General features: G+C 44.8%; 8 protein-coding genes across 8 annotated transcripts; 4 read left to right on the top strand and 4 right to left on the bottom strand.

Annotated features, from left to right (window-relative positions):
- Positions 1 to 251: 251 nt before the first annotated feature.
- On the top strand, positions 252 to 1,007 carry BDW74DRAFT_183282 (serine protease; the record flags this gene model as incomplete). The annotated part of the gene is made up of 1 exon (XM_073730475.1): positions 252 to 1,007. The coding sequence occupies one exon, from the start codon at positions 252 to 254 to the stop codon at positions 1,005 to 1,007; it is 756 nt and encodes a 251-aa protein (XP_073578693.1).
- A 560-nt stretch (positions 1,008 to 1,567) lies between these two features.
- BDW74DRAFT_183281 (uncharacterized protein) lies at positions 1,568 to 2,080 on the bottom strand (the record flags this gene model as incomplete). Its single annotated transcript, XM_073730474.1, has 3 exons — positions 1,568 to 1,682; positions 1,751 to 1,906; positions 2,007 to 2,080. The coding sequence occupies 3 exons, from the start codon at positions 2,078 to 2,080 to the stop codon at positions 1,568 to 1,570; spliced, it is 345 nt and encodes a 114-aa protein (XP_073578692.1).
- Positions 2,081 to 3,585: 1,505 nt separating this feature from the next.
- On the bottom strand, positions 3,586 to 4,007 carry BDW74DRAFT_183280 (uncharacterized protein; the record flags this gene model as incomplete). The annotated part of the gene is made up of 2 exons (XM_073730473.1): positions 3,586 to 3,800; positions 3,896 to 4,007. 2 exons carry the CDS (start codon positions 4,005 to 4,007, stop codon positions 3,586 to 3,588), a joined length of 327 nt encoding a protein of 108 aa, XP_073578691.1.
- A 2,531-nt stretch (positions 4,008 to 6,538) lies between these two features.
- BDW74DRAFT_171206 (putative lipoxygenase) lies at positions 6,539 to 8,927 on the top strand (the record flags this gene model as incomplete). Its single annotated transcript, XM_073727272.1, has 3 exons — positions 6,539 to 6,855; positions 6,909 to 7,831; positions 7,894 to 8,927. The coding sequence occupies 3 exons, from the start codon at positions 6,539 to 6,541 to the stop codon at positions 8,925 to 8,927; spliced, it is 2,274 nt and encodes a 757-aa protein (XP_073578690.1).
- Positions 8,928 to 11,346: 2,419 nt separating this feature from the next.
- On the bottom strand, positions 11,347 to 13,885 carry BDW74DRAFT_183278 (uncharacterized protein; the record flags this gene model as incomplete). The annotated part of the gene is made up of 6 exons (XM_073730472.1): positions 11,347 to 11,644; positions 11,712 to 12,074; positions 12,211 to 12,653; positions 12,679 to 13,108; positions 13,172 to 13,490; positions 13,576 to 13,885. The coding sequence occupies 6 exons, from the start codon at positions 13,883 to 13,885 to the stop codon at positions 11,347 to 11,349; spliced, it is 2,163 nt and encodes a 720-aa protein (XP_073578689.1).
- Positions 13,886 to 14,668: 783 nt separating this feature from the next.
- On the bottom strand, positions 14,669 to 16,426 carry BDW74DRAFT_183277 (uncharacterized protein; the record flags this gene model as incomplete). The annotated part of the gene is made up of 3 exons (XM_073730471.1): positions 14,669 to 15,659; positions 15,723 to 16,053; positions 16,147 to 16,426. 3 exons carry the CDS (start codon positions 16,424 to 16,426, stop codon positions 14,669 to 14,671), a joined length of 1,602 nt encoding a protein of 533 aa, XP_073578688.1.
- A 1,914-nt stretch (positions 16,427 to 18,340) lies between these two features.
- On the top strand, positions 18,341 to 19,751 carry BDW74DRAFT_183276 (uncharacterized protein; the record flags this gene model as incomplete). Its single annotated transcript, XM_073730470.1, has 3 exons — positions 18,341 to 18,458; positions 18,517 to 18,725; positions 18,789 to 19,751. 3 exons carry the CDS (start codon positions 18,341 to 18,343, stop codon positions 19,749 to 19,751), a joined length of 1,290 nt encoding a protein of 429 aa, XP_073578687.1.
- A 1,115-nt stretch (positions 19,752 to 20,866) lies between these two features.
- BDW74DRAFT_183275 (uncharacterized protein) lies at positions 20,867 to 22,553 on the top strand (the record flags this gene model as incomplete). Its single annotated transcript, XM_073730469.1, has 3 exons — positions 20,867 to 21,098; positions 21,211 to 21,493; positions 21,566 to 22,553. 3 exons carry the CDS (start codon positions 20,867 to 20,869, stop codon positions 22,551 to 22,553), a joined length of 1,503 nt encoding a protein of 500 aa, XP_073578686.1.
- Between the last annotated feature and the right edge of the window lie 4,107 nt (positions 22,554 to 26,660).

Below are 26,660 nucleotides of genomic sequence, written 5' to 3'. Positions count from 1 at the left end.
TAGCATCATGTCGACAGGAGGCTCACGGGATACCCCACGCTCTGCCGTACCGTGCCATGTGGGTGGTATCAAACGGATGGCGTAAGTAGGAACGCCCAGGACAAGAGTTTGGGTTAGCATGGTTTATAAAGAAGCCCGAGGCCGTAGTTAAAGCACTACCATGCCTATTTACCTCCACAGTTCGTGCTCTACAACACCCCTCGGCTGCCTCCATTGGTACCTTAGACAGTGACATCTCGATCGCTACCAGCATGCTCAACCCTCTAATCCTCCTCCCCACCTTCTCCTCCTTGTGGACTAGAGATACGCTCAGCCCCTCCATCGTCGGCGGCACCGAGGTCTCAATTCTCGATTACCCCTACCAAGTTGCGCTGCTCAGCCGGGGCGCCTGCACATGCGGCGGCAGCATCATCAGCCCAACTCATATCATAACAGCAGCGCACTGCGTGCGTAGCGCGCTAACTGAGAACCGCCTCTCTATCCGCGCAGGGTCAAGTTTCCACAATGCCGGCGGAGTGGTCGTGAATGTGTCGTCGATTGCCATACATCCGCAGTACAGCGTGGCTCTGGTGGATAATGATATTGCAGTGTTGACGCTGGCCGAGGCTTTGGAGTATGGACCGGGGATTGAGGCTGTCGCTTTACCTGCTGTTGGTTCTGCGAATCTGGCGGCCGGATACGAAGTCGTTGTTTCTGGGTGGGGGAGTGTAGCGGAGATAGGGGCGGTTTCGAGGGTCCTACGCGCTGTGACGGTTGACGTGACGAGCATAACGGAATGTAAGGCTGCGCATGGCGAGAAATATATCACGGCGGGTATGTTCTGTGCTGGGGTTCCGGGGGGCGGGAAGGACGCTTGCTATGGGGATAGCGGGGGGCCGGTTGTTGCGGATGGAGTCTTGGTTGGTATTGTTTCGTGGGGGAAGGGATGTGCGAGGGCGGGATATCCGGGGGTGTATGCGAGTACGGCATATTTAAGGAGTTTTATTACGGGAGTTGTTGGGTTTTGAGTGGATAAGGTTAAAGGGTCCAATGTTATGTATCATCCTGTTATTATTTTCGTATTTAATAGTGATGTAATGCCTGGAAGTGTGAGCTAGACACAAAATAACCTTGGAAGAGTACCTTTATTAGTTTATTATCCGTGGTTTGATCCTTTAGAGTGGCCTTGGGTTACGCGGTGTAGGGGACTGACTAGATGTGTATGAATGGAGGAAACGTGACAAACAGAGCAACCTTGGATAGTGACCTCGGGAAATGTGCGAAGATCAAGCCTTTATGCGTCTGCTTACCATATGTGCCTTAAGCCACGTGATGCCAGCGCACGTAAGCTAGGTGATACCCCTAAGCAGGCTACGCAGTACTATGAGGGAAATGTCGACTGCCCGGAGAGCTTTCTGTTGGCCCTCAGAATAATGCTAGGTAGGTATTCCTAGACCGCTACAAGCTGGCTAGCCTTTGCATTCACATAACAGCATGGGAAAAACCCAACGCAGGGAACAAAAACCCATACCAAGGCTCCACACCAGACAATACAGCTTATCTGTCTCTCGTGAAACCAACCACTTTCTTAACACCGCGACCCCTGATCACAGATAACTTGAAATGGCCTGGACTCGCAGAATGGAGATTTGTCGTTTTCTGGGTCAGACTCGGCCTTCAGGCACCAGATCTTGTAATTGTTTCTATCGCGCCACCAAGGTCAGCGGGTGGAAGATAACACGGTACAGAGACAAGGTGAAAAAGAACGTACGCGCAGACAAACTGGCGTGTCGTCTCCCCAGGAATGGAAATGCTGTCCTCGTTATGAGGATTTACGGGGCGATCGGTTAGCTTGACGGGCTTGATATCTCCGCTCCCGTCGTCGGTGTAGTGCGTGAGCCAGAAGTTGACCTGGTCGGGGATCTGGCTGCGGGGATGTTAGCTTAGGAAAAGAAACAGATTTTTAGATGGCCATGCTGGCTTTGTCAACGCGGTGAAGACCTCGGAGGCCACCATCTGGTACGTACTTGTCCACCTCAACCCACCCGAACTCGAAACTATCGCCCGGCCTGATATTGTCCCTGAAGTCCCCGAATCTCATGGTGACTTCGGTGATCCGTTAAAGGGTTCGCAGTTGTAGATGATTGATATACCTAGAGAAGACTAAGAAGTGAGAAAGTGCCGGAGGGTGAATTCAGAAATAGTCAGACTCTGGCGTGGACAGAGGATCTCGATGACTTTATATTGTTTAGATCATAGAGACTCAAGAGCGTCAAAATTGATGATATGTCAGCCTATTCCCTGGAATCAATGAGCTTCCGATGCAATGGATGCATCTATAGTCATGAAAGGTCTGCGGAAGGCGTAAGCTATAGAGCCGCTGTGACGCGACAGGTTAATAATAGGCAGTTGCTATTGAATACATCCAATGATAGCCAATCGCGGTTGCTTATCCCAATCGAGATCGCGGGCTATGCATAAAAATATGTCATAACGCTACCACATGCCCTTGGTCGGAGATGGATGATGGAATGCTCCGTGCCTGCTTATCCGAATCCAATCAGCCAGCCGGACAGACTTAGCAGACGGCAAATCTATGATAGGTAGGGTTTACGTTATTCCAACCCTCCGACAAACGATTCCGTTGCCTTAGTTTCATGATGGTGGGATTTGCACGCGGAGATTTAGAAAGCCCTCGCATCACACAGAGTAGCAAGAGCAAGTTATTAGCAGCCTTGAGCGAGCCTATCTCGCAGTACAAGAAGCTGATAATCATCAGCCATTTAATTGAAACCGGAGAGTACCTTGAAGCCGCTATTACCAGTATCCACTAGGGGATCATACCCCGCAATTACAGCTGCAGGGAACCGGCGTATGCTGCGTGATGCACGTAAGGCTCGGAGTCCGGGGAAGGTGCATGACAGGTTGCCTGTCTTCTGCGCCCGACGCGTATTGCAGAAGCTGACACTATCTGCCACGCGTCGGCCGTTTTTGGCCGGATTCTCAAGCAGAAACGCCGGAAACAGTGGCCAGATCAACGCTAGATACGTTAAACATCCAATGGTGGTGCGCTGTTGATCCTCTTAATCTGGCTCTCCTCATTCAAACCGACTTGGCAACCCGGTCGTTGATCGTAAAAGCGCCGTTCGCTGGAGCTGGATTTGGTCGGCAAACCCATCGATTTCCCACCGATGCACAACTCTTTAACACCAGTGGTGTGACGGGAGTAGAAAAATTGTTTCATGAACAGTGCCATTGCCTCGGGGATCCCAAATGTCTCCATTGTCAACTACCCTAGGTACTAGCTAGATACAATCACCGGCTCCCGCCATTGAGCCCATTGCACGACCGTTGGAGTAAAATAGTTTTAAGGTCAAGTGGATGGCAGCGGACAAGAAAATTGATAAGATGTAGGGTTTGCTCGTGCGGATGGATCAAGGACAACCCTCACAGGTTCCATAAAGCTAGCAACAACTCAAAAGCCAAGAACGGTGATGTTGCATTCCGTACGGATAAATAGTATGGACTAGGAAAAAGTGCATGTAGGCCAGCAAGCCTTTGAGCCTAAATCCAGTCCTCAAAAGAGTAAGACACGGAAAAGCACTCTCAAACTGGGTACCGCACCCAGAGCAGACCACCTCGTGGGCGGGGCTCTTGTTCTTCTGGCCATTCTCCCAAGACCCCAAGCATAAAGTCGGGCGAATGAACCCCCTTGGCCATAGCGTTGTCGACCAAGTCGTTGAGCCCGGAGTGCTTTCCACAGTTCGCGCATTGTTGGCGATCTTGCTCCATTATGTTCCCATGGAGGGTGATGCGGTTGACTGGTTGAGATTAAAGCAATAGTGAGATATTCGGGATTCGCGGAGGGGGTTATCAGAGAGACAAGGAATCTCAGATGTCTGGGCGGGGAACTTACTATCGCAGTTCAGCAGCGATGCAATATGCGAGCGCTCCTTGGGGGTCAGCAACCAGCGATAGTTGCCCTCGGCGATGCGTTCGGTCAGATCATGGGAGGTAGTTGAAGCCATGGTGGTTTGATATTTGAAAGGATTAGGGTAGGGATGACCAAGCCAAGGAGTAACCTTCCGATGTCAGATCCGGGATCAGGAAGAGTAAAGTTAGCACGAAAGGCAACGGAAAAGTGCTTTTAAGATGGCAATGGGCGCAGATTTATAGCTATATCTGCTCGAGGCCACGGTAAGCCATGCACGTTGGCTTACTGGTGCAGTTCTCAGCAAAGCATGGGTTGTTTGTTTGCCTTGATCCTCTCCCCTCTTACCAAACAAAAGTCACGGCCTTTATGTATCCAATGAAGACGCGAACTACACTGATAGCTTATGCCATATATATCGATCTACAAGGGCCCGGGGTCGTCTTGAGCCTTATATCTACGGGGAACGTTCGCCCCGTTCCGGACCCAGTTACCATGTGATCTTGCAACATTGGGAAAACGACTGCCACATCACTCGTACATGCCCTTAAATGCAGCTTGAATTTGCTCTACCGCACGGCCCCGCGCAGACCCCGCAAAGAGGTTGCTGCTATAAATTTAGGCCAGATGCAATACAGCAGTAACCTAAAAACCTTCTAGGCTACGATAATCATATACCAGCGATTTCAGAATGGTCGGGATGATGTGTTTGAATTTCAAAAGCCAACCGTGCACGTACTGTTCAACCAACTTCTTTCACTGGTGTAAGGTGAGTATAAAGGCCTTGGCGTCATTATGAGAGCCCATTAAACCCGCCCCGATATTGTTTTAGCTAATACAGCTCGTTTTCATTGATCGTGCTTGCGATCCCAGGGGATGTTTGTCCCACGGGCAACATATCATCCATTCAGGCGCCCATAACATAGCCCAGTAGACATGCGTAGGCCAGGTCTGAGCGAACAAGCAGGGGACTGTCAACGCTGACGTGAACCTAACCTATTGTTCATGGGGGATTATCGCATGCGGCAGCGCCTCGTGATAGATGAGAGGCAAACAATCAGATTCGCCAATGGGGCCCCTTCCAGTGGTTCCATTCCAAGGTAGGCTATTTGCCTCGGTCGTGAATGACAAGAAACGCACTAATTATAGTAATACAGTAGTATTAATAATATAACTTCTTAGCTAATATTAGTTAAAGCAAAATAATATAATAAATTTAACTAAACATACTTAATAAAGTACAATAATATGATATTAATTTAATAAATATTATATATTAAAAGAACTATTTTTACAGGATTTAATAATTTTAGTAACCATTTATTGTTTTTAAAAACTAAGCTATCTTACCTTTTGGTTTTTACTTAGTTTTTTATATAACCTTTTAACCTTAAGACTTGTACCTTCCTCTCTTGCACACAGAATATTCTTAAAATCCCACTGGTTTAAGACGGATCGGCAGGCTCTATCAAACAGGAATAAGTTTCCTTTTACTGCTTGCTAGTATTTTATACTTTTGGGGTCGAAACCCTGACTCAATTCTTGCATACGACAGATTTATGATTTATTCACAATCAATATTTACGGATCAACTTTGCGTCATTGACAATATCCGCTTGTGGGGTGTGGATTACAACCATATATTGTGGTCAAGGATTATTGGATTGCAATAATTATCCTACATCATATATACGGTCTTTGACGTAATGAATAGTCTACGAAATCATCTTGACTTGTCCACATACTATTGCAGGCTACCCAAGCATATGAGATCTATAAGTGAGAAGATTAATTCAAAACAAAAAAAGAAGAACGTGTGCAGAATGTACAGGACGAAAGCATCGATACCGAGCGTAAATTGTATAAAGTTCAATATAAGTGGAGTTTGTCTAATTGCGGCTATGACAGGCATTGACAGCTGTTCACGGCCCCACCAGGATATTTCGGACAATAAATCCGGGACATCTATGAATCATCTCTTTTGCCCCAGCTATAGACGACTTAAGAGTTTATAGTCCTCCCTTCAGATCAAGAAAGGCAGCAACTAGCGCACCAAACGACATTTTGGAGACAAGTTATAGGCCCCTCAACTTGTGTAATCTTTTATCTTGAATGTTCGACAGGAGGCGAAAGAGCACCTTACCTAGCACTATGTATACCTGCTTATTTTCCCGGGGAATTCCCAATAGGCAAGCCAGTATACAAACCACCACGCTCTCTGCTACCCACAAATATATCCAACGACAATGATCTTGGGGGCAAAAAAGTCTGAACCTGAGCCCAAAATTATAAACTACAATAGATTTCTGTAGATTCCCCGGACATGAAAGTTACATAGCTTAATTGTTTGGGGAGCAAAACGAGTGTATATAAAGGGTAAATGTGACATACAACTGCAATATAATACCTTACATGAATGTTGATTTTAGCTCTAGAACGCTGTCATGACATCACAGGGCAGTAATCTGAATGATGAAACCTATACCATTCTTGTAAGGTTTGGCCTTATTAAGTCCTTCCAATTCCAGGCATGGAATTATCTTATCTAGTCTGAATCACATTCGGTATTCTAGCAAATATTTAAGTTCAACCTAAGTTTACCACCCAGTACGACTCCTTTCCGCAGTTATGCCTCAAAAAGAAATTACACTCAGTCCTGGCATCTTACCTGGCGCTACCGACGTCCAAGAGAAATTGCCGAGAGACCCTGAAAAGCTTGTTGCCAACGACATTGACACTGCCGTACTTATCACTGAACTGGCGAACTGTGAATATTTACCCTGGAAACTTGAATTCTCTAGTGATGACGAGAAAAAGGCATTCGAGGAAAACCCTGAGAATTTACATCAGAAAGCCTATGAACAAGGGCCGCCTCCGTTTGAGGAAGGAACATATCGGGGGACTCAGCTGGCACTTACGAAGATCTATGATCTTATAGAAAAACGGTAATTATATCGGAACCCTTTCGCTTATCGGATATCGCTAATATGCTCGATAGCTTTACTTCTTTTATGGATGTAGCCAACTTCGAGCCTTTGGTTCCTTCGCCTCTTACCAGGGATAAGAAGCAGAAATTCTTTGCCTTCACAAATGGCTCGGACGGTTACCCACCGCATCTCAACCTTGCTGGCAATGCGTCAGTGGCCAAGGGGGACAAAAGCAATCAGAAATCGACCCTTTCGCCATTTGATCTCTTCAGTAACATGCGCCTGCTTCAGCTAAGCTCGCTCATACCTAGTATTGTGCCTAATTGGTTTAAAAAAACTGCTGCCCAGGCATCCTCAACAGCTTATTTTGGTCCTATGGGCAGACCTGATGCGGGGCAAAAGCTTGAAGATGTGGAAATATACAACAGGAAGTCTCGGGCAGCTAAACACTTCAAAGACATATTTGACCGTTCCAACATAGGCGATTTGACAGATTGGTACAGCGATGCCCGATTTGCTCAACAGCAGTTTACGGGGACGAACCCTACAACAATTGAACGCGCTTCAGATCATTGGCTACAGCACTTTATTCAAGCTGCAAAAGTACCAGAGGATGTAGCGGCTAAGAAAACCATCGTCGATCTCATTGACAGTTGCCGAGAGTCTTTGTACATGCAAGATTACAGCTACTTTCGCGAGGCTGCTGGGCTGGACCCGACTGCCATCATCAAAAGTGAGTTTGTCGACCCAGCGAAAAAGGACATAAGTAAAAGCTATCGATATGGCTGCGCATCAGTGTGTCTTTTTTACCTTGGTGATAACGGCCAGCTGTACCCGCTAGCTATCGTCATAGACTGGCGGGGCAGTGCAGAGAAATCTGTGACAATTTACAACCGAGAATTGATCAAGCGAAAGGATATCCGGTCAGGAACCGAGAGGCAGGATCAAAAAGAGAAGATACTTGATGAGGCTGATGACTGGCCTTGGAGATATGGTACCTCCTCCCACCGATCGAGTCCTAGGGATTTGTGCGTTGACTTGTCGTGTTTAATATAGCAAAAACCTGCGTACAATGTAGCGACTGGCTTCGTCATGAAGTCACCGTGCACCTTACGAATACTCATCTAATTGAAGAGGCCATTATCGTCGCATCCCACCGACAGCTCGATCCGAACCACCCTGTGATGAACCTGCTGTACCCGCACTGGCAGAAAACCCTGGCACTCAATGCTGCTGCCCGAAACACTCTCGTTCCACATGTTATTCTCGACTTAATCGGGCTGCAAAAAGACAAAGCTCAATCATTTATCAAGCACGCCTACAAGAACTTTGACTTCGAAAAACGCTACGTACCAATGGATCTCCGCCAGCGTGGGTTCCCTCCAGAGCAACTTAACAGTCCGAAGTTTCACAACTACGCCTACTCCAGATGTATTCACAGCATGTGGTATAAGATCCGAAACTACGTGCATGACATGCTTGCTATAAACTACCCGGGGCCTAACGCCGACCAGGACATCCTGCATGACGAACGCATTCAGGCCTGGTCGGCAGAGATGCGCCGTCCTGATGGCGCAGATTTGCCGCTTTTCCCGTCCATCAGCACGTTTGAGGAGCTTGTTGATTGTGTGACCATGTGTATACACATTGCATCCCCCCAGCATACGGCTGTCAATTATCTACAAAACTACTACCAGTCGTTTGTCGTCAACAAACCACCCTGTCTCTATACTGAGCCTCCATCCGATCTACAAGAACTGCTCGGCTACACCGAGAAAGAGCTTGTCCAGGCGCTACCCATGAATCGCACTCGGGACTGGTTGCTTGCTTCGCACATACCATACCTACTCAGCTTCAAACCAGAAAATAAAGAAAGCCTGATTGCCTACGCTGCTTCTAAGTTTCAGGTGTATTATAATAAGGGCACAGAGAAAGACAGGGTCATTGCACGGGCAACCGGAGACTTCTATACTGCGCTGTTTGATAGTGAAATGGAGTTCAGGGGTTACGAACGAGTGATGGATGATTATGGAACCATTCCCTATGAGGTGTTGAACCCAGAGTGGAATGCTGTGTCAATTTTGATTTAACCTGATTGACTTGACTCGACTTCAGAATTATCGTCTTGGAAGGACGGCAGGATAGGTGGCCAGGGTGCAGAGGAGAGGACATGTCAGCAGCAAGCTTGGTATTGGGGATAGTTGGATTAAGGTTTGAGGGCTTTATACCGCGGACCCTGGGGAGAAACTCAAACAATCGAAATTCCATGTCCACGCTATAAAAGTAACACCTCTGCGTGTTATTGTGTGAATTCTACTTGGTTTATTATAACCATAGAATTCACAGTTAACAAAAAATGCTTGTGGACATGATTTGTTCATGTGGTACAGCCTTGCCATCGTGACACAATATTACCCTGATTTAGATTTGCCCCTCACCGACCTCCAATCGCTGAGCAAAAATGGGCTTATGATTAGGCCAAAACCACCGATTTCCGCTGCTGTAGGGTGATCTTCTATTATATCCTTATACTGTAGCAAAGGTAGGATATAATTGTAAGTAATAGTTGTTAAGGCAGCAGCCAATGATGCTAGGCTGATTATAATGGTAGTTGTAAAAAAACTTTTATACGAGGCCTTCAAGTAAAATAAGACATGTGTATTGTAGTGTGGGAACACTGGAAGTTGGGAGAAAAGAAGAGTAAAGCTTCAGAATGGATGTTTAAATAGAAAAGATCATGGCTGGACTGGCAATCGGCAATAAGAATAAACTTTAGGATCCAAATGGTAGTTAGAGGTTGAGAGAGTTCTTCCTACAGCAGTTAATGCTAACGTCATTAAGCGCACGTGCTGTCAAACACTTTCTCATTTCCGCAAACGTATTCAACCAGCTGTCACCCTTGCGTGTTATATGGCCTACTTGATCTAGACTTATACTATCGTAGCTCGGTCATGATAGCAGCCTAAAATGATATTTTCCTTTTTTAAAAAAAAAAAAAAGAAAAAGAAAAAGAATAAAAAAATCATATTACCACAGCCGGCCAAAATGGCACTATGACCGTATCTGAAAGTAATCTACACGTAGATGCAACCTGGCCATGACCGGACCGTTTCTGCGCTTGACAAAGATACGCTCGAAATTGGGCCAAAGAACAACGGGATAGCTTTATATCCAGGGCGAATGCTACTGCGGCAACGATGCCGGGTGTATTCCGTCAAGATCGTAGCGGGGAACTTTAGCCTTCAACCGTCGAGCGTGGATACTCCGGCTCGGACACATCCACGGACAAGCGTGCTCGGGCACCAATTATTAGGGCATCCAGAAAAAGAGTATTGTTCCTTGAAAAGCAACCACCTGGGCCGGCCAACCGGGAGAAGTCCTCTCGCGTAGAGTAATTTCTACCTTAAAACAATAATCGGGAGCTGTATTAGGATATATAGCGAAAGTTATAAAACAATATAAAGACTTCTGGTAGACAATAAAGTTACCTTGGTGTGTTATCCCTACTTTAAACAAACTACAAGCGGGCGAATAGCCGTTCAGATAAGGCTTAAAGGCTTTCTTTCTTTGACCTAGTAAAGGACGGAATATTAATTCGTGTAGACTTCTACCGCAACATGCCTTTGTTAACAAATAAAGCATCGTAGTCACATTTAGTAGCCATGTGCTCTATTAAAGAGGTGCTTGTGCCTGGACTCCAACACAATAGATATATTTGAGTGTGGCCCCATGATCCGCCCGACTCACCAAACCCTTAACGTAATTCCTGGGCGATCCGCTCACCTCATCAGTTTCCTACGCGTCAATCTCGTTAAAACCTGGTGGAGCAAGAGGGGAGGATTCAGCTCGCAACGCAAACTTTTAGAAAACGCGAAATTCGAAGCATTCGTCAAGCAGCAGGGGTTTTAATGTCCCTTATTCAACGCTTCGGGATCGATTAAAGGGACACTCCTTTCAACCAGAACTCCGCAACCACATGCATCAGCTCTCTAAAACTCAGGAAGAATCATTAATAAGGTCGATTAAAGCAAGATGTAAGCGTGGAGTCGCTCCTAGACCTTTACATGTACAGTAAATAGCTAATATAGTCCTCCATGCAGAGTTAAAGACACCCCCTTAACCTATAGGAAAGAACTGGGTCACGCAATTCTTTTAGCGCCATGATAGCCTCAAATTCCGCTTTGCTTGTCAATATAACTATCTAAGGGCTCTCTGAGAGGATCCTAGAGTTACTAGGGACTGGTTTAAACGCTTAAAAGAGGTTTAAGACGAACGTGCCATCCAGGACAAGGATATTTATAACTTTAATAAGACAGGCTTTGCAATGGGTCTTATTGCAACTACTAAGGTAGTTACACGTTTAAATATGCCAGGAAGACCTTGATTATTTAACCGGGCCAACGCGAATGAGTCACTATGATTAAATGCAATAGTTTGGCGGAATTTAGTGTTCCAGCCTACATTATCTTGAAAGGAAAGGTCTATAAAGGATGGTTCAAAGAACTTGATTTACCACGCGATTGGAGGATTAAGGTAGGCGCAAATGGGTGGACAACCAATGAGATAAGCCTCCGGTGGCTGGAGCCCGAGGTCTACTTCTTGAGGAACGCTGTAGAACAAGGTGCCTGTGCGGATGTCGTATGCTTCAAGGTGCTCTGCTTCATCGCCGTACCGGTACAATCGGTCCCAGCCCATCTCGACCAATGGCACGATGGGCAACTCGAGGCCCAGGGCGAAGAGGCAGGTGTACGGTGGGAGCCGTCTGGACCAGAGTTGATTCCCGGTTTCAAGGTCAAACATGTGCTCCCTGTTCAACGATACAACTGCTAGCCAACTTTGCTAATCAGAAGAGGATGTGGAATGGTGAGGCTCACGTGTGCACCGCATCCCTTAGCGCGACGAGATACAACCGCCCTGATGGATGGACTCTGAACACGAGAATATCCTCGTGTCTGACCTTGAAATCCAACTCCTCGACGGGATGGAGCGTTACTGAACCGTCCTGGACCTTATGTCCAAGTCTTTGATAGTATATACAATCAAACTTGGACCGCCAGGCCAGAAATTCGCCTGCCCCTGCCACACGAAGGGCGCCAAGCGGGGGTGGATAATTAATAGCGCGGACAGGTTTTCCCGCTCTGAACTTCGCAGTGAAAAGATCCTCGTATGCTAGTTCCTTGAATAATTGGAGCGCTTTTTGCTCTCCATCTAGAATGTTATGATCACTTTGTTTTGTTCTGATATGATATTACATTTAGGTGGTTAGTAGGTCTATCTGTAACCTGTGGTGTGGGTGATGCATTATATCAACTGCAGACCATGCTCCCAGGTACATTACCAGTATTATACTCCCCGGGGAGCCATCAAACCAACCGTCCAAGGTCCCCAACAGAATCCATCGGATGCAGACACATTTCCCCATCAAGCCTAAGCTGCGGACTCGACGCACTCCCCGTCCCAAACTCCAGCACGGCTGTATCATTCCGCCACTTGCGGCCAAATGCATCAGGTTCCCCACGCGACTCATAACACACGTAGAGCCGGCTCCCGTCCATAATGACCTTATTTACGCCGCTCGCCTGGCGGTTACTATTATCGTTCAAACAGAGCGTCTGTCCGATATCAAACTCTCCTGGGTCTTCGTCGAAGTTGATAATACGGGGAAAGATATCCCGCGCCCCAGCTACAACAAGCACGCGTCGAAAGGGGTCATAGTCCAGGTCATCGGCCGGTGTTACGCCCAAGTCACCGACATGAACCCACTCCGAGCGCCCGCGTCGCATGAACTTCCCTGTCTCAAAGTCATAGTCGTAGATCTGGATCTTGAGGAGGAAGATTTACGAGCGCAAAGGCGTACTCGTTCAGTCTGCTTGAGACACGGAGCTTAACGTCCCGTGGATCTAAGCCAATCGGGTGCCGGAAGAGGACTGTGTCGAGGAGTTCACCGGTCTCGGGCTCGGTGAAATGCACCAGGGCATCTTGGTGGTAGGCGCGTGTATTCACGAAGCTGACGGCGACGAGGACGTTGCGGCCGCTAAGTCGCCAGATGCGCGTGTGCTGGTGGTCGAAGTCTTCGTTTGGAAAGATGGTTGGTTGAGAGGCGATTAGTGTGCCTGTGTGGAGATCGTATGTGTCGATGCCTCGTCGCGTGTCGTTGTGGTAGAGATATAGTTTCTCTCGGCCCATGGCGACAGGGTACGGCCGATCAAGTTCCTCATCTTGCTGTTTTACCCAGAGCTCTTTGCCTGTCTCGAGATGGAAGAGGTGCTCCCTGGTACAGTGTTAGCATTTCTAGTGAATCGCATAAATATAGCAGGTGGGAAGATCGACATACCTATAAACCCTCTCCTCGGGAACATAAACAACCAGCAACAGCAAGCCCTTGGCATGCACGCGTATAAAGTGCACATTATACCTGCGGACATCAATGTTCAGTCTTTTGACGGGGTGCGGGTACGGTATTAAATGGGCATCGCTGCCACATTCCTGGCCGGGCTTTCCAACAGGCTGCCAGAAGACGGTTTCTTCCTGTGGCCATGCGATGAAATCCCCTGCCGTCGTGAACATATTCCCCAGTGTTTGGCCGAGGGGGTAGTTGTATATACGCTTTAGGATGCCATTTTCCCATCGCTCGTCGCAGGCTTGGTCGGCAGCTAATACATGGCAAGGTCAGTTTGGATTCCCCCTAATATTCAAACGTGTGCCTTGGAGGGTAAAGTCAAGGGGAGGTTGACTAACCATATACGTTGAATTTCGCGAGCCGCCTCTCCTTCTTCGTACATTCCTCCTCATATATATCTCGCTGGATGTCACTATCACTTTCAAAGTTCACTATCTCTCGTTCCACTTCCTCTTCCCTGATGTCTTCCCAGACATCTGGAAAATGCAACCGAAGTGCAGGCCCAGCGATCCATTCCCGAACCAGGATATGCCACAGCTTGCATACTTGTTGAGCATATGCCAAGTCATGGATGTTGAGGTATTCCAGTAATAAATAGGTGCAGTCGTAGTTCAGGTAGAGAAAGGGGTCTGTGCTTTCAGCGGACATCGCTGAGTGGGCAGACATGGCAAAATAATTATTATGACTTCTGTTCTGGGACTAGCAGGGCAAAGTTAAGTAGTCTATTGCCGTTTAAGGATAATTTTCCTGAAATTCGAGCTGAAAAGGGACGTCTGCGGCAGACAAACAATGAACATGGAACTTGTGTGGCCGCATAATCCTTTGTTTACATACGACCTTGACACAAGGGCTTCCAAACCGACAAGGACAAAACGTGTCCCAGCACTAACATGCTTTCTTGTTCATCTTATTGACGCACCTTGTAAGTGAATCAAGAACTAAGAGGCTAGGGGAATGTCAGAGGATCGCTTTCTACTGGCTGTCTCTGCATCTCCTATAGCCCCAGAGCCCGTTATCCACTGGACGGAGAGCATGAAACGGAATGAATGGCGTGGAAAGGCGTAGATAGCTAGTTAAAAAGGAACTACGTACAACCATCTCCAACACGTAGGAGAGGAATGAGGTATTTTTGTATGCTTGTAACCGTTACAGATCTGCGAATAGGTGCGGGAGAGTGATGTTGACCAACCCTACCATAGATTGCCGATAGTTGTCAGCTTTGTTGTCTCTTTTTTTGACTACGTTAATCTTCCTCGATAGAAATGGGGTGTTGAATGTCAAATTCTAATTGAACGACACTATGGTATACATATTTACCGGTGACAATTACCTAAACATCCGCGGGACAAATTGAACGAGCGGATGGGGGAATGGTTAAGCATTCCAGACTTCGGTCCAGCCGCGACATGGTGGGCTGTGGGCCTAGTCATCCTATGGTAAATGGTGTAGAGGACTCGCGACATCATCCGGTCGATTCCAGGGAACGTCGGCATCGGTTCTCTGCGTCAGCTCCTCACGGCCAAACCCTATGACATTCACCTGACGCTTCACGGGCTGATCTTTCTTCTCGTTATAAGACAGCACCAGCCAGTTTCCCTGGATAGTGACATGATCGATGCAGTCATCCTGGCCATCTCTGTAAACAGAATAAGGCCTCTTCTGCCTCCCAGAATGCGGGTGAGCTGGAGGGGTTTGGCGAACACTGAATGCTACACCCGGTGGTGCCCCTGGCATGGAGACCATACGAGGAGAACCAACATCAACATGCACCGCAACAATCAACCGCATAAAGGGGTCGATGTCAATTTTATCCTTCTCCTCGCTTTGTACCCCCAGCGCGGTGAGATCGATCGTCTCCACTGGCCCGCGTTGGACAAATAAACCATCTTTAGACGGGCTGTACTCGAAAGTTTGTGATTCTATTATCCGCCTCCCTGAACCGCTGGTGTACCCGTTGATAAGCGCAAATGCCTTCTCCCCACGCTTCGAGGATGTCGCTAGTCTGATGTAATCCTGTTGCGTGAAGTCGATCGTCTGCAGTTTCAGTCCGGTCTTGGTGTCAATGAAGTCGATTCGCGATTTGCCGGGGATGAGATTCCCGTCCTCGTCCTCCTCGCCTTCGTCCTCTGTTTCAAGCGCCTGAAATACAGCCATCACCTCACGATCTTCAAAACGCCAGACCCAGGTGTTCTTGGCGTCCATCCAGACGGCTTGTAACGCCGACCGGAATGTATAGAGCAACTTCCCAGTCGCCAGATCGTACACGTCCACGTCGTCCTCCTTCCCGTACCGGTACAGACGGCGCCATCCCAGAGCGATCGGGGCAATCGTGTTGACTTCCAAGTTGCCTTGTTCGATGGCGCGATATGGAACCTCCATGAACCAAAGGGTCTTGCCTGTTTTCACGTCAATCACGATCTGTCTATATCAGTAAAAATGGCATGTTAGCAATCTCTTTTCTGCAATACTAAGCGGGTGTGCATACCTGTACCTGAAATCCTGTACGAAATCCACCATGTCAGGGCGCACGGGTTGCGAGCTCTCGACAATCACCAAGTACCCGGCAGCGTGTAGTCGCATGTCAGCAAGGGAGTAGTGGACTGGTACATGGTACTCCATCTCTTTGGCGGGGTACGGAGCATCTCCTCCTAGTGTCTTTTGAAATCTAAGGCGGCAGCTGAACAACGACCGGCCCTCCCTCCATCCAACATAGTCCCCTTTCATGACGATGCCACTGCCAGCCCCGGTAGTCCTGTACCGTGCATTGCTCGACGCTCTACCAGCGATCCAGTGGTCCGTAGTCGCTTGATCGAGTCCTAAAGCATACACCTGCATGTTAGATTTCTTGTCCCATCATATAGGTACGTCAGATACCATATGTCTGTATTCTTCGCGGGTGGTCCACTTACCGAATCGTCCAAACTCAGCCATCGCCGCCCGAACGTTCGGATCGATGTCCATTGCGTCGTGCGGGTCCTGCGGAGCGCCAGCGGCCATCAGCGATGTGTTGCGAGCCAGCGGGAAATTCAAGTAGAGACCCTGCGTCGCGATCCACTCCTGCGTCTGGACCTTCCATAGCCGGCACACCTGCTGCATCCGAGCCAAAAAGTACACATCCATATGCACGAGGACTACATAGACGCAGTCCAGGTTCAGGGCGCGGAAGGGATCCTTCTTTGACGTGACCATTGCGGTTGCGCTGCTGGCTTTGGCGCTACCTGTTTCGGAGTTCTTTGGTATGGTTAATATACCTATCAGAGTTGTGTTTCAGCTGATTAAAGATAATTCTACTTTATCTTGTTCGAGGCTTGGGCTTGTACTAAATATATCTCTGCCTCGCAGTGGGATTCTAGAGAAGACAAAGAGTTTTACTCACTTGAAACGGATCCTAATGTGGCTGGCTCATTGTCATAATGAATTTGAACAAAGGGAGTCATTGTCGTTTATTCAGCGTGCTGCCTTCATCCCTAGCATATATCGGCTTTTTACCATGCAAATCTCTTTCACAAGGGATGACTGACACAGGTATTCTCGCTCTAAATTATTATCTTTCAAAGTGCATTTGTTTGTGCGCTATTTGCACAGCCTCTCCGCACGTATTCGCGTGGGATGATGGTTCGTACCATATTCCTCCTGGCAACAAGTAGGAGTCAGGGCACACTTCACGTATATTGAATTATGTTTTTGTACACGCGGAGCTTAATATACGGGCCAGGGTTAGTGATATACCCGCCTAAGGCTATGCCTTGCTATCTGGTCGATTAAGACATAGCATTACCCATTGCGACTCCCGGACCACTGTCCATGATCATTACGAAGTTCGGCAACCTTGCGCTCCTCAGGTTGTGTGTAATCCTTGTGGTCCTCTCTTGGCTTCCTGCATTCCCCTCTTCAATATCATAGCTGTTCTTCCGGGGTTTGGCGGTGCACAGGTTTAGTAATAATAGCAGTGCACCAGATAGCACAAAACGGTTGACAACTGGTCAGCTCGTAAATACACTGTGTTTCTCGCCTATTTCCAGCTTGGCTAACATTTCATCGGATTCTCTTTAGTGGAGCCTGGTACCTTTTACGAGAATATTTATATCTACATCCATGTCGGCTATCCCAGCGTCACAATTTTTCAAGCTTGAACTCAGACACATGTTACTTTGTTCTCATTGACAATAACATAATAAAGTAAGATTTGGTACTATGGCATTTCCAATCAACCGTAGGCAACCGCCCTCTTGCAGAGTCGGGTTTGTGGCAGGCGGGTCACCTGAAACACGAAGCCCTAACTTCCGACCGGCATCACCTGCAATGAGAAAAACATGCATACAGTTTGTTCGCGTACAACCGCGACAATTGCACACGGTCAGGGAGAGATGATGCGACCCAGTGGCTACGGATATAAATATTTAGCGGCATTGCTATTTACTTGTGGTCCTGAGGACTTTCACTACCTGACCAAATACACGCCAACATCAATCAAGTATGACACTTGTTCGTGAGGGGAAAATATTTCCAGTGTTGTTTGGCGAGGGCCTGACCTTAAGCCTGTCTTAGCCCCGGTGACTATATATCCTCTTTGTGTCTCGAGCCCATGCGGGACTCAAACAAGCACCAACTCGAGCCCTAAGTACAAAGAGAGCTCGGCGTTGAGCACGTGGTATTTTTCCGTCCTCCTTCATTGTCTTTATTTCCCGGTTAACATCGGCCAAGGAAGAAAGAAGCTTGTTGGAATAACCGTGGTATTATGTCTATACAATTACCATACTTCGCTGGGTACCTCGCATAGTGACCCTTTGTCAATGGGCACACATATATAGGAACGACGGCAACCGTGACTCCAGTCCTCAGATCCTGCTTTAGTCACTCGTGTATTCGATCATCGACAACGAGAACAATTAGCCCATGACTCCCGGAGCAAAGACCAAGATGGCTCGTTCAAACCAAGCCTCATCCAACAACGTGCACCGAAGGAATTGGCGAAGAGACCCCATGCAAGTGTTCCATTTCGACATCCTAACCCAGATCTTTGATGACCTTTCTTATGCAGATCTCGGTCGTGCTCAATGCGTGAATGGCTCTTGGCGGACCTTTGCTCGGGAATAGATCGCCATGCAAGGGCTCAAAAAGCATTTCCAGGTTGACTGGAAACGGGTGACAAATGATGATAAGATCAATAGCGAGGATCCAATGGTTCAAAAGGCATTAGTTGCGGAGTTTACGGGACGTGGTAAGTACCTTCCCCGGGACGTTCTGCTGGCCATGAGATTGACTGACATCGGGTATAGCCGCCGAACAAGCACCATACTATAGCTGGGCTGAGTACGACCGCTACAAGCATTTCTGCGCGAGCGAGCGGTACTACGCATGGGTCGACGAGGGTTCTATTTTGTGGCAGAGGGCGGGTTATCAACGCAACGCCGATGGTCATAAAGTACCAAATGACGTCAAGAACCTCAAATTATCTTTTCATACACAGAGACTCGAGTTCCTGCGAGTTTTACCAACGGGTATTCTTATACTCGCCGAGAGAAGTCTATAGGACGATTACAAGTTACAGGGGATCGACCTCGAGAGCGGAAAAGAGCCCTGGACGCAGGAGGCGAAACCATATTTGCCCGCCCTGATTGAGGGACACATTACACATAACCCGAGAAACATAATCAATGTTGGGTGGGAAACCTTTTGCTATTTCAAAGTAAAGTCGACAGATCTCACAGTGCACAACCTCCGCACAGGAAAATGGCTCCACGACATCTCCCTAGACACCTTCGGCGGAGTCCAACCGAACATCCAGATCCACAAAGTTGGAGGAGAAGAGACATTCATCTGCTGGGGCGATATCAAAGAAGGCCGCAGCCTAGCGTGGCGGATCCTATTCTTCGACGCCGTCACCGGCCAACGGACACAAGACATCAAGACGCCACCCCAGAGCCGCCCAACTTCACTACAGTACAGTGCCCTTGACGCAAAGCTTCAGTTTTCCCATAAGCGCCACGACAAGAAGTTTGCCATCACCAGTGTCAACTTCCAAGTAGCTATGATCCAGTACTTCGAACTCGGACCCGACGGCAATTTCACACAAACAACCACAGACTGTCTATCCATGAGCGTCGGCAACCCTGGCCATAGCGCTGATTTCCATAACATAGCCATCGACCCATTCCGGGGCTTTATGGCTGCCACAACGAGTAGTGCCGCTATCTTCTTGATCTGTCGACTTAAAGCTGCGCCTCTAACAGGAAATAGAGCGTTGGGGGCTAACCGCGGCCCGATGTTGAAACTCCCGGCGCATTTGAGTAGAACTTCGGGGTCAATCGGGAGTGAGGGATTGAAGTTTGGGCTCTGGCCGCAGCTCGTGGCGAAGGGGATTGTTATAGCAAGGGATAGGATGTTCGTGCGCTGTGAGAATAGCGATGGGCGGGGGGAGCCGATCATTGCGGTTTTCGAGTTTGGGTTCCAGGATACGGGGGATGATGAGGCTACTAAGCAGGAAGAGTACTCACAGATTTTTCATAGTTAGTTGTGGTATCAGATATGCATTTTTGTTACTCATTTAGTACCACCGTGAGTGTACGTGCTACCTCAGAACGGAGATATATAGAAAAAACAAATTACGCTAAGCATACAAGACGTTGGGAATTGCCTAGAGCAGTAAGTGTGCTCATTCATAGTCCCGCTATCTAGCTATATCTGCTCAATATTACTAGTGTAGTAATTTACGTTGATCACTGCTTGGCTTGTGTATATGTTTGCCGTATATCCATCCGCTGTATTAAGAGTATGGTAATATTTACTTGTCCGAACGTACCTGGAGCCATCTGAAACTTGCAGGTATAGCTGGAACTTTCAGTATATGTGTAGAGCGTTGGGCTACAGGGCATGCCTCTATTACCTATTAGACTGCCCAATGCACCTAGTACATACCTGCCTTGTGAAAGCTTCAACATCGACGAATCTTCTGACATAAAGCACATTATCCTGCTGATCCTGTTGTGCACCTCATCTAGACTCATCGTTGCCATTTCTCAAATGGAATTGATCATTAGACAATAATTTAAACTGCCTTTTATTTAAGTCTGGAACAGCGGAAGGTACCAGTGCAAACGAATCACATTACTAAGTCAGCAGAGGGCATCTGACCCAAAGACCTGGCAAGGATTAAACAGGTTCATTCCACTCACTATATTTCATGTAGTACCGTCCTAACCATCTGTGTTACCAGCTGATCCACCAAAGAGAATAGAGGTATTGAAAGATCTTTGATACCCCGTGCCACTTACCTATGGTCAAAAGTCTTGTCTTCTTTCCGACCTGCCCGTTCAGATGAAGGCACATCGACGAAGGAGCTGTTAAAGGCCAAAGCAGGTTTATTGTTACTCTTTTGTGCTCAATGTAGTACAGCGTTCATTGTCTCTCTCGGGAGCTAAACGTCAAGAAAAAAGGAAATTGTTAAGGATAGTAACAGTGAAAGGTCTGCCCTTCCTTATGGTCTCGGGTATTTAAAGCTTTCAGATTGCATTTTGTAGGACCTGGAATCTACGATATCTCTTGGCTATCCACATTCAATCTTGAGCGCCCTGCTTCTCAAACAATTCCACCATTCCGCTTCCGAAGTACACCTGCAACGTCAACATAATGTCCAAGCAGGATTCACCCGCAACAAGCGAAATGGAACCGGCACCCATGGATCCGCTGAGACGCTTCAATTACGACATCAACATCCAAATCATGGAGCACTTCTCCATCTATGATCTCGGCCGCTGCCAAGTGGTCGGCCCAGGATGGCGAGACTTCATCCGCGACTGGATTGCCAAGCGCGGGTTAGAGAAGCACTTCCCCGGTGAAGAGGAGCGTGTCCATGGCACCAGTCGCTAGAGTGTGGAAATATTGGTGAAATTGTTCAATGAATGCGGTAGGTCCCCCTCTCCCTATGTCCTGCTTATATTTCCCTAAATACTAACGTTATATTGCGTGAATAGCAGCCGACCGGGCGAGGACCGGGTCTTGGACCAAAGCCCAAGCAGTAGTCTGCACCGAATACCGCAACTACACGCACTTCTCCGCCAACGGACGCTTCATGGTGTGGTATTGCGAAGGGAAAATCTACTGGCAGCGCACGGGTCACCAGGACCCTACCACCAAGGCCCCCTACCCTATTGAATCGATGGAGGAGGAGTGCATGGAAGGGGATCTGGAGTATCTTGCTGTATCGCCCTTCGGTCTGCTCGTCCTCGTTGTGAGATGTAAAGGGGATAAATATAGGTATGTCATACGCCGTCTATTCCGACGAAGCCACGACAAAGACAAAGCCAAATGTGCTAATGAGAGCCATAGGGAAGAAGTAACAGTCCTCAAAAACGGCTGGGTCCTCTACACCAAAACCGAAAAATTCCTCACGACAAACAACCGCCCAACGCAGCGCCTCGTAGCTGTCGGCTGGGAGCGTCTTTACCGGTATAGCTCGTCCACGCTGAAGAAACTCGAAGTGTACAATCTACGCACGGGCAAGCTCCGAAGCACCATCCGCCTAACAAGTTGCCTTGTCTCGTCCCGCCACGGAATGGACAAGATGGAGATGAACGTCACCACATTCCGCGGGCAGGAGACGCTCGTGTGCTGGGGCGAGGCGAGCCGCGACCCGCAAGGCAAAAACGTCCGCGTGTATTTCTTTGACAGCTTGACCAAACAGAAAGTCGAGGCGAGGCTGCCCATGAACCCATGGAACGAACACAATTCGCCGACGCAACTGATGCTCTCAAGCCGGCGCAACGATATAGAGTTCCCGCTTGCCACGCACGACCGGGATACCCTGCTAATCACGAAGCTCGCCCTCGGGGCCGACGGGAAGTTTGTGGAGTGGAGCACCGACGTTGTCCACTGCGGCTACCGGCAGCGATCGTTCGAGAAGGTTGGGGTAGCGATCGACCCCTTCCAGGGCTTCGCGATCCGTGGTCCAACAGACCGCGGGCATCTACGTGTCTGCCCCCTCAAGGATCGAGCGTTGGACGCGTATCCAATCCGGAGGGACAACGTTACGAACTGTAAAATGAATCTTGATCTTGGGAAGGGAACCGTGGTGAGAATTCCCGCTCCCGCTTCAAAGGTCGAGAGCAGTGACGATACGGCACAGTTCGTGCTTGGGTTTGGCTTGAAGCTCGACAAGATGATGATTACCAGAGACACCCTGTTCCTCTATTGTGATAATGTTGCCCCGCGAGTCAGGTCGACGTGCCATGTGCTTGACCTTGGCTTTTCAACTCCGGCGGATACAGAGAGCTATGATGGTGAACTCGCGGTGACTTTGATGGCAACGGCAACTTGACATTTAGAATGATTCTGACTTGCAGAAGTTGGAATTTGTTCTTTCGAATAATATTAGAGGACTAGCTTGATACGTTATGAACTATCTGAAACTGGGAGTTTTATTGGTACTCGAGTGTAATGGCTAAGCGTAGACGCAGAGATATATGTCTAGTACTACTACGGTTTGCTTACGTTGGTTGTTCGATAAATGCTAATTGGAACAAACGAATTTAGTAGGGTTAAAGGGTGCCTGCCGCACTTAGAGTCAGCATAGACGGGAACCGCCTTTACGTTACCTATATCTACTGGATACGCCCCCAAATTGGAGGACCTGCGCGGGATTCCAGGGCGCACTTGGATACTGTTGTTGTGGAATTTGGATCTGCGGCGAGTTCCGCGTTCCATTGACTCCTTCCATAGCGATACTCCCTCACCATGGCACAACTCAACGATACCTGCACCGACATTGTTGTTCCACCCATTCAGGCCGCCGCTGAAGTGGTTGCAGGTCACCTGAGGTTAACTTTTTTCTTGTGCGGGACAAATCTGCTTACTTAATAGTCTTGGCAGCCATGCGACCTTTATAATCTTTTAGCCCGCATGATATCTTTTATATTAATTACTACTATCTTGTAAAGAATTATGTAACTATTACTATAAAAGGTATTTTATCACTGGTCTGTCTTAAAGGATAATATTATTACTTTTTAGGTATTTAATAAGTAATAAGATAATTAAAAAAATAATAAATTAGCTTTAAATTACTATTTCCAGTGGCTATATTACATGAGTAATATTTTATTTAGTTAGTTTATAGTATATCTTAATATAAAATATATATCCAGTCTCTAGCATAATATTTCTTAATTACTTAAAAAGTACTTATAAATTAATTATAAACTACTTAGCTTAGGCTCCTGGGCTTTTTATATATATATATATTTTTTTTTATAAGATTAAGTTTTAACTTTTTATTTTAAAGTTATTATAGTTAAATATCCTCCTCTTTTTTCTTAAGATTAGCCCTTTTTTATTAAAGTTCTAGCTTAAGATTCTTTACCTTAAGCTCTTAATATCTTTATTTTAAATTTAAGGTATTTATTAAAATAGCATGTTAAAGGTTACTAGACCTAACTAACCTAATAACTTAATAAGCACTTATAAACTGCTTTAGAACTATTTATAAAGTACTTAGTATACTTACTTATTATTACTAGTTCTTAAAGAATTTTAAGACCTTGATTTTATATTACCTGGTAGTAATAACAAAGCTAATTTACTCTTTATTAAAAAAGATATGGCAGACCTTTGGCGTTTTTGGCTTCTTAATAACAAGTGGTTAGCAAGTAATTAGCAAGCACTTGGTCTAATCTTTTTAAAACTTACTTTCCTAACTTATATATTAAAGATAATTAGCCTTTATGTTAAAAGTTTGATAAGAGTAGTGAATATTAAACTCCTGGAAGCTATTATACTATAGGATATTATTTTTATCCAGCTTTGTAAAACTAGGTATATTAGTATATTTACTAACTAGTTTAAGGCGCTTGGTAAGTACTTAAAGACTTACTTTTTAACTGCCTAAACTAGAGTTAAGTACTTACTAAATATATATAACTTTTAATAAGACTGCTTAACAGTATTTATATGGTTTTATAGTATATTAAAGTAATAAGATTAAATCTTTAAGTATACTTTATTTAATCCTGCCTTAATTACTATGTTTTTCTTTTAGATTACCTAATTCTAGATATTAACAGTCTTGTACTTTAAATTAGTTAATAATAACTTATTAAGTAGTTAGCAAGTGGTTAATTTACTTATTAAAAGATTTAGTAAATAGTTATAATTATTCTTAGATTAATAATCTAAGAGACTTATTATTTAGCTTTAAAAAAAAAGCCATGCTTATAAGTTTTAATACTTTTTAAGATTAATCTTTAAAAATAAACCCTGTAAAAGATAATAATATGTTATAAATGTTATGTTATATCTTAGTATTAAGGATTAATCTTAAAGAGATAGCGGCTAAGTCCTAAGTAGTTAGTTAATACTTTTAAAGTAATTAGCAAGTAATTACCTGTATATTATTTAAAATCTATATTAATAATAATACCATGGATCCCAGTGCCGTGAATAGGATTAAAAAGTATTAGCTAATAAGAAATTCTTTAAATAAGGCTAAAGACCCGCTTAAATAATAAATAATAACCCTTAGTAAAATTAATACTAGTAAAGACCTAAAGTAATATAATAACTAGTAGGTAGGTGGTTAGTAATTATTTACTAAGTAATTAAAATATAATACTTACTTTTGCACTAATCTGGCATAAATATGGTAAAAAGAACCTTATTAATCTCTTTAGAATAAATTTTTTTATAAGATATATTAACTTTAAAGGATAAGAGGCGTGAAAGGAGCTGGATTTATTCTTAAAAAGTATATAAAACCATGGTATCCTAAAAATTATAATAATATTCTTGGATATAGTCCTAAGCACTTAATTAGCGTTTAGTAACTAGGTAGCTATTACTTAGTAAATACTTACTCTTAGGTTTTAGTCCGTGTTCTAAAGAAATATAAGATTATTAATATCCTGTTTATTAAGATAAGAAATTAAACACTACTTTTAAATTATTACTATAATTTAATCCTTATTATAAAAGCTAGAGTAAATATTTGCTAGTGTAGAAGTATTATATTATAAATAGAATTTTTTAAGCTATGGATTTTAAAGAAATTAAGTTATATTCTTAGTTACTAATTAATTCCTAAGTAACTTATAAGTACTTACCTGTTATTAAATTAGGGTCCTAAATTTATTTAATAATCCTTTTTACCCCTGCTAGTATTCTTTCTGGTGGCTTGCTTAGGGGTGGTGAAGGATGTTTATAAATTTTATGTGATATAAATAGCATATATAGACATTAATTTATATTTATAGGCACAAGAGTATTAAAAATCATATTATAAGTAATGTGCTTTAACCTCCTAGACCCCTGAGGATGATCTTAATCTACTAACTATTTAGTAACTGCTTACAAATTAGTTAGGAAGTGCTTACCACAGTATTTTTGGCAGCTTAATAAAGATTTAAAAACATTATATTCTTTAGTAGCTGGCAGGATCTCCTTATTAAAAAGATCCTTAAGAAACTATAAGTTTATAGCTATATGCCCTTAGATTATGCCCTTATGGTGTTTGGTTAAACCCCTATAGGACTTATTTATACAGCTAATAAATAGTATATATTCTTTATAAATATCCTAAGTACTTATTAGCCACTCTTTAACTACTTAAAAAGTATTTAATACATATTATCTAGTTATATTTCTTAAAAATTACTTTGCATGTTAGGAGTTAATTAACACATGCATGGCCTTTTTTAAAAAAAGTAACCTTTAATTAATAGTAACTAAAAGTATATAAGTACTAGATAGCTGGTTAATAAGTAGTTATAGTACCTATATATATTATATTTTTTAATATTAAATTTTAAGATCTGGGCATTTCTTTAAGACTTTTGGATTTCTTGTTAAGTACTTTTATTAATAGATAAATAATAATAAGACTATAAGAATAGGCTAAGAAATTCACATGTATAAATCCTAGAGTATTTCCATGTTTATTTTTTAGCTTGGTATTTAAGGAATAAATAGTAAACAGGTTACTTTTATTTAAAAGGCTATTATTTTATATATTAAATCTTAAAGTATTTAGTAATTACTTATTAAACACTAGGTAACTACTTATCTCTTTAAAAATATTCTTTATTTTAAGCTGGGTTTATCCTTTAAAAGTAATAACATATATATAGCCGTGTAAATGTGTTATAGGATATTTTAGAAGATTATTAATATACTTAATATTTAATATTATAAGACTAGAAGAACCTTTAACTCTTGTAAGTGGGATTAGCATGTTTAGTTTTTTTAAATAAGTAGTTAGTAAGCAGTTTAAAACTAATATATAATATTAAACTATACCTGTGTATTAAAGCTAACATTAGCACTTAGCTTAATAAAATTATTATTAATATATACTAAAATATTCTTAGAGCTTAAAGACCCCATTACTTTAACTACTTAGTAACTAATTAGCAAGCACTTTAATATTTATTTATAG

The sequence above is a fragment of the Aspergillus multicolor genome (assembly GCF_047715735.1).
Source record: "Aspergillus multicolor strain CBS 133.54 unplaced genomic scaffold BDW74scaffold_43, whole genome shotgun sequence".
NCBI classification, from domain to species: Eukaryota; Fungi; Ascomycota; class Eurotiomycetes; order Eurotiales; family Aspergillaceae; genus Aspergillus; species Aspergillus multicolor.
Note: the sequence above shows the minus strand (reverse complement) of the source record. Positions and strands in the feature narration are given on the sequence as shown.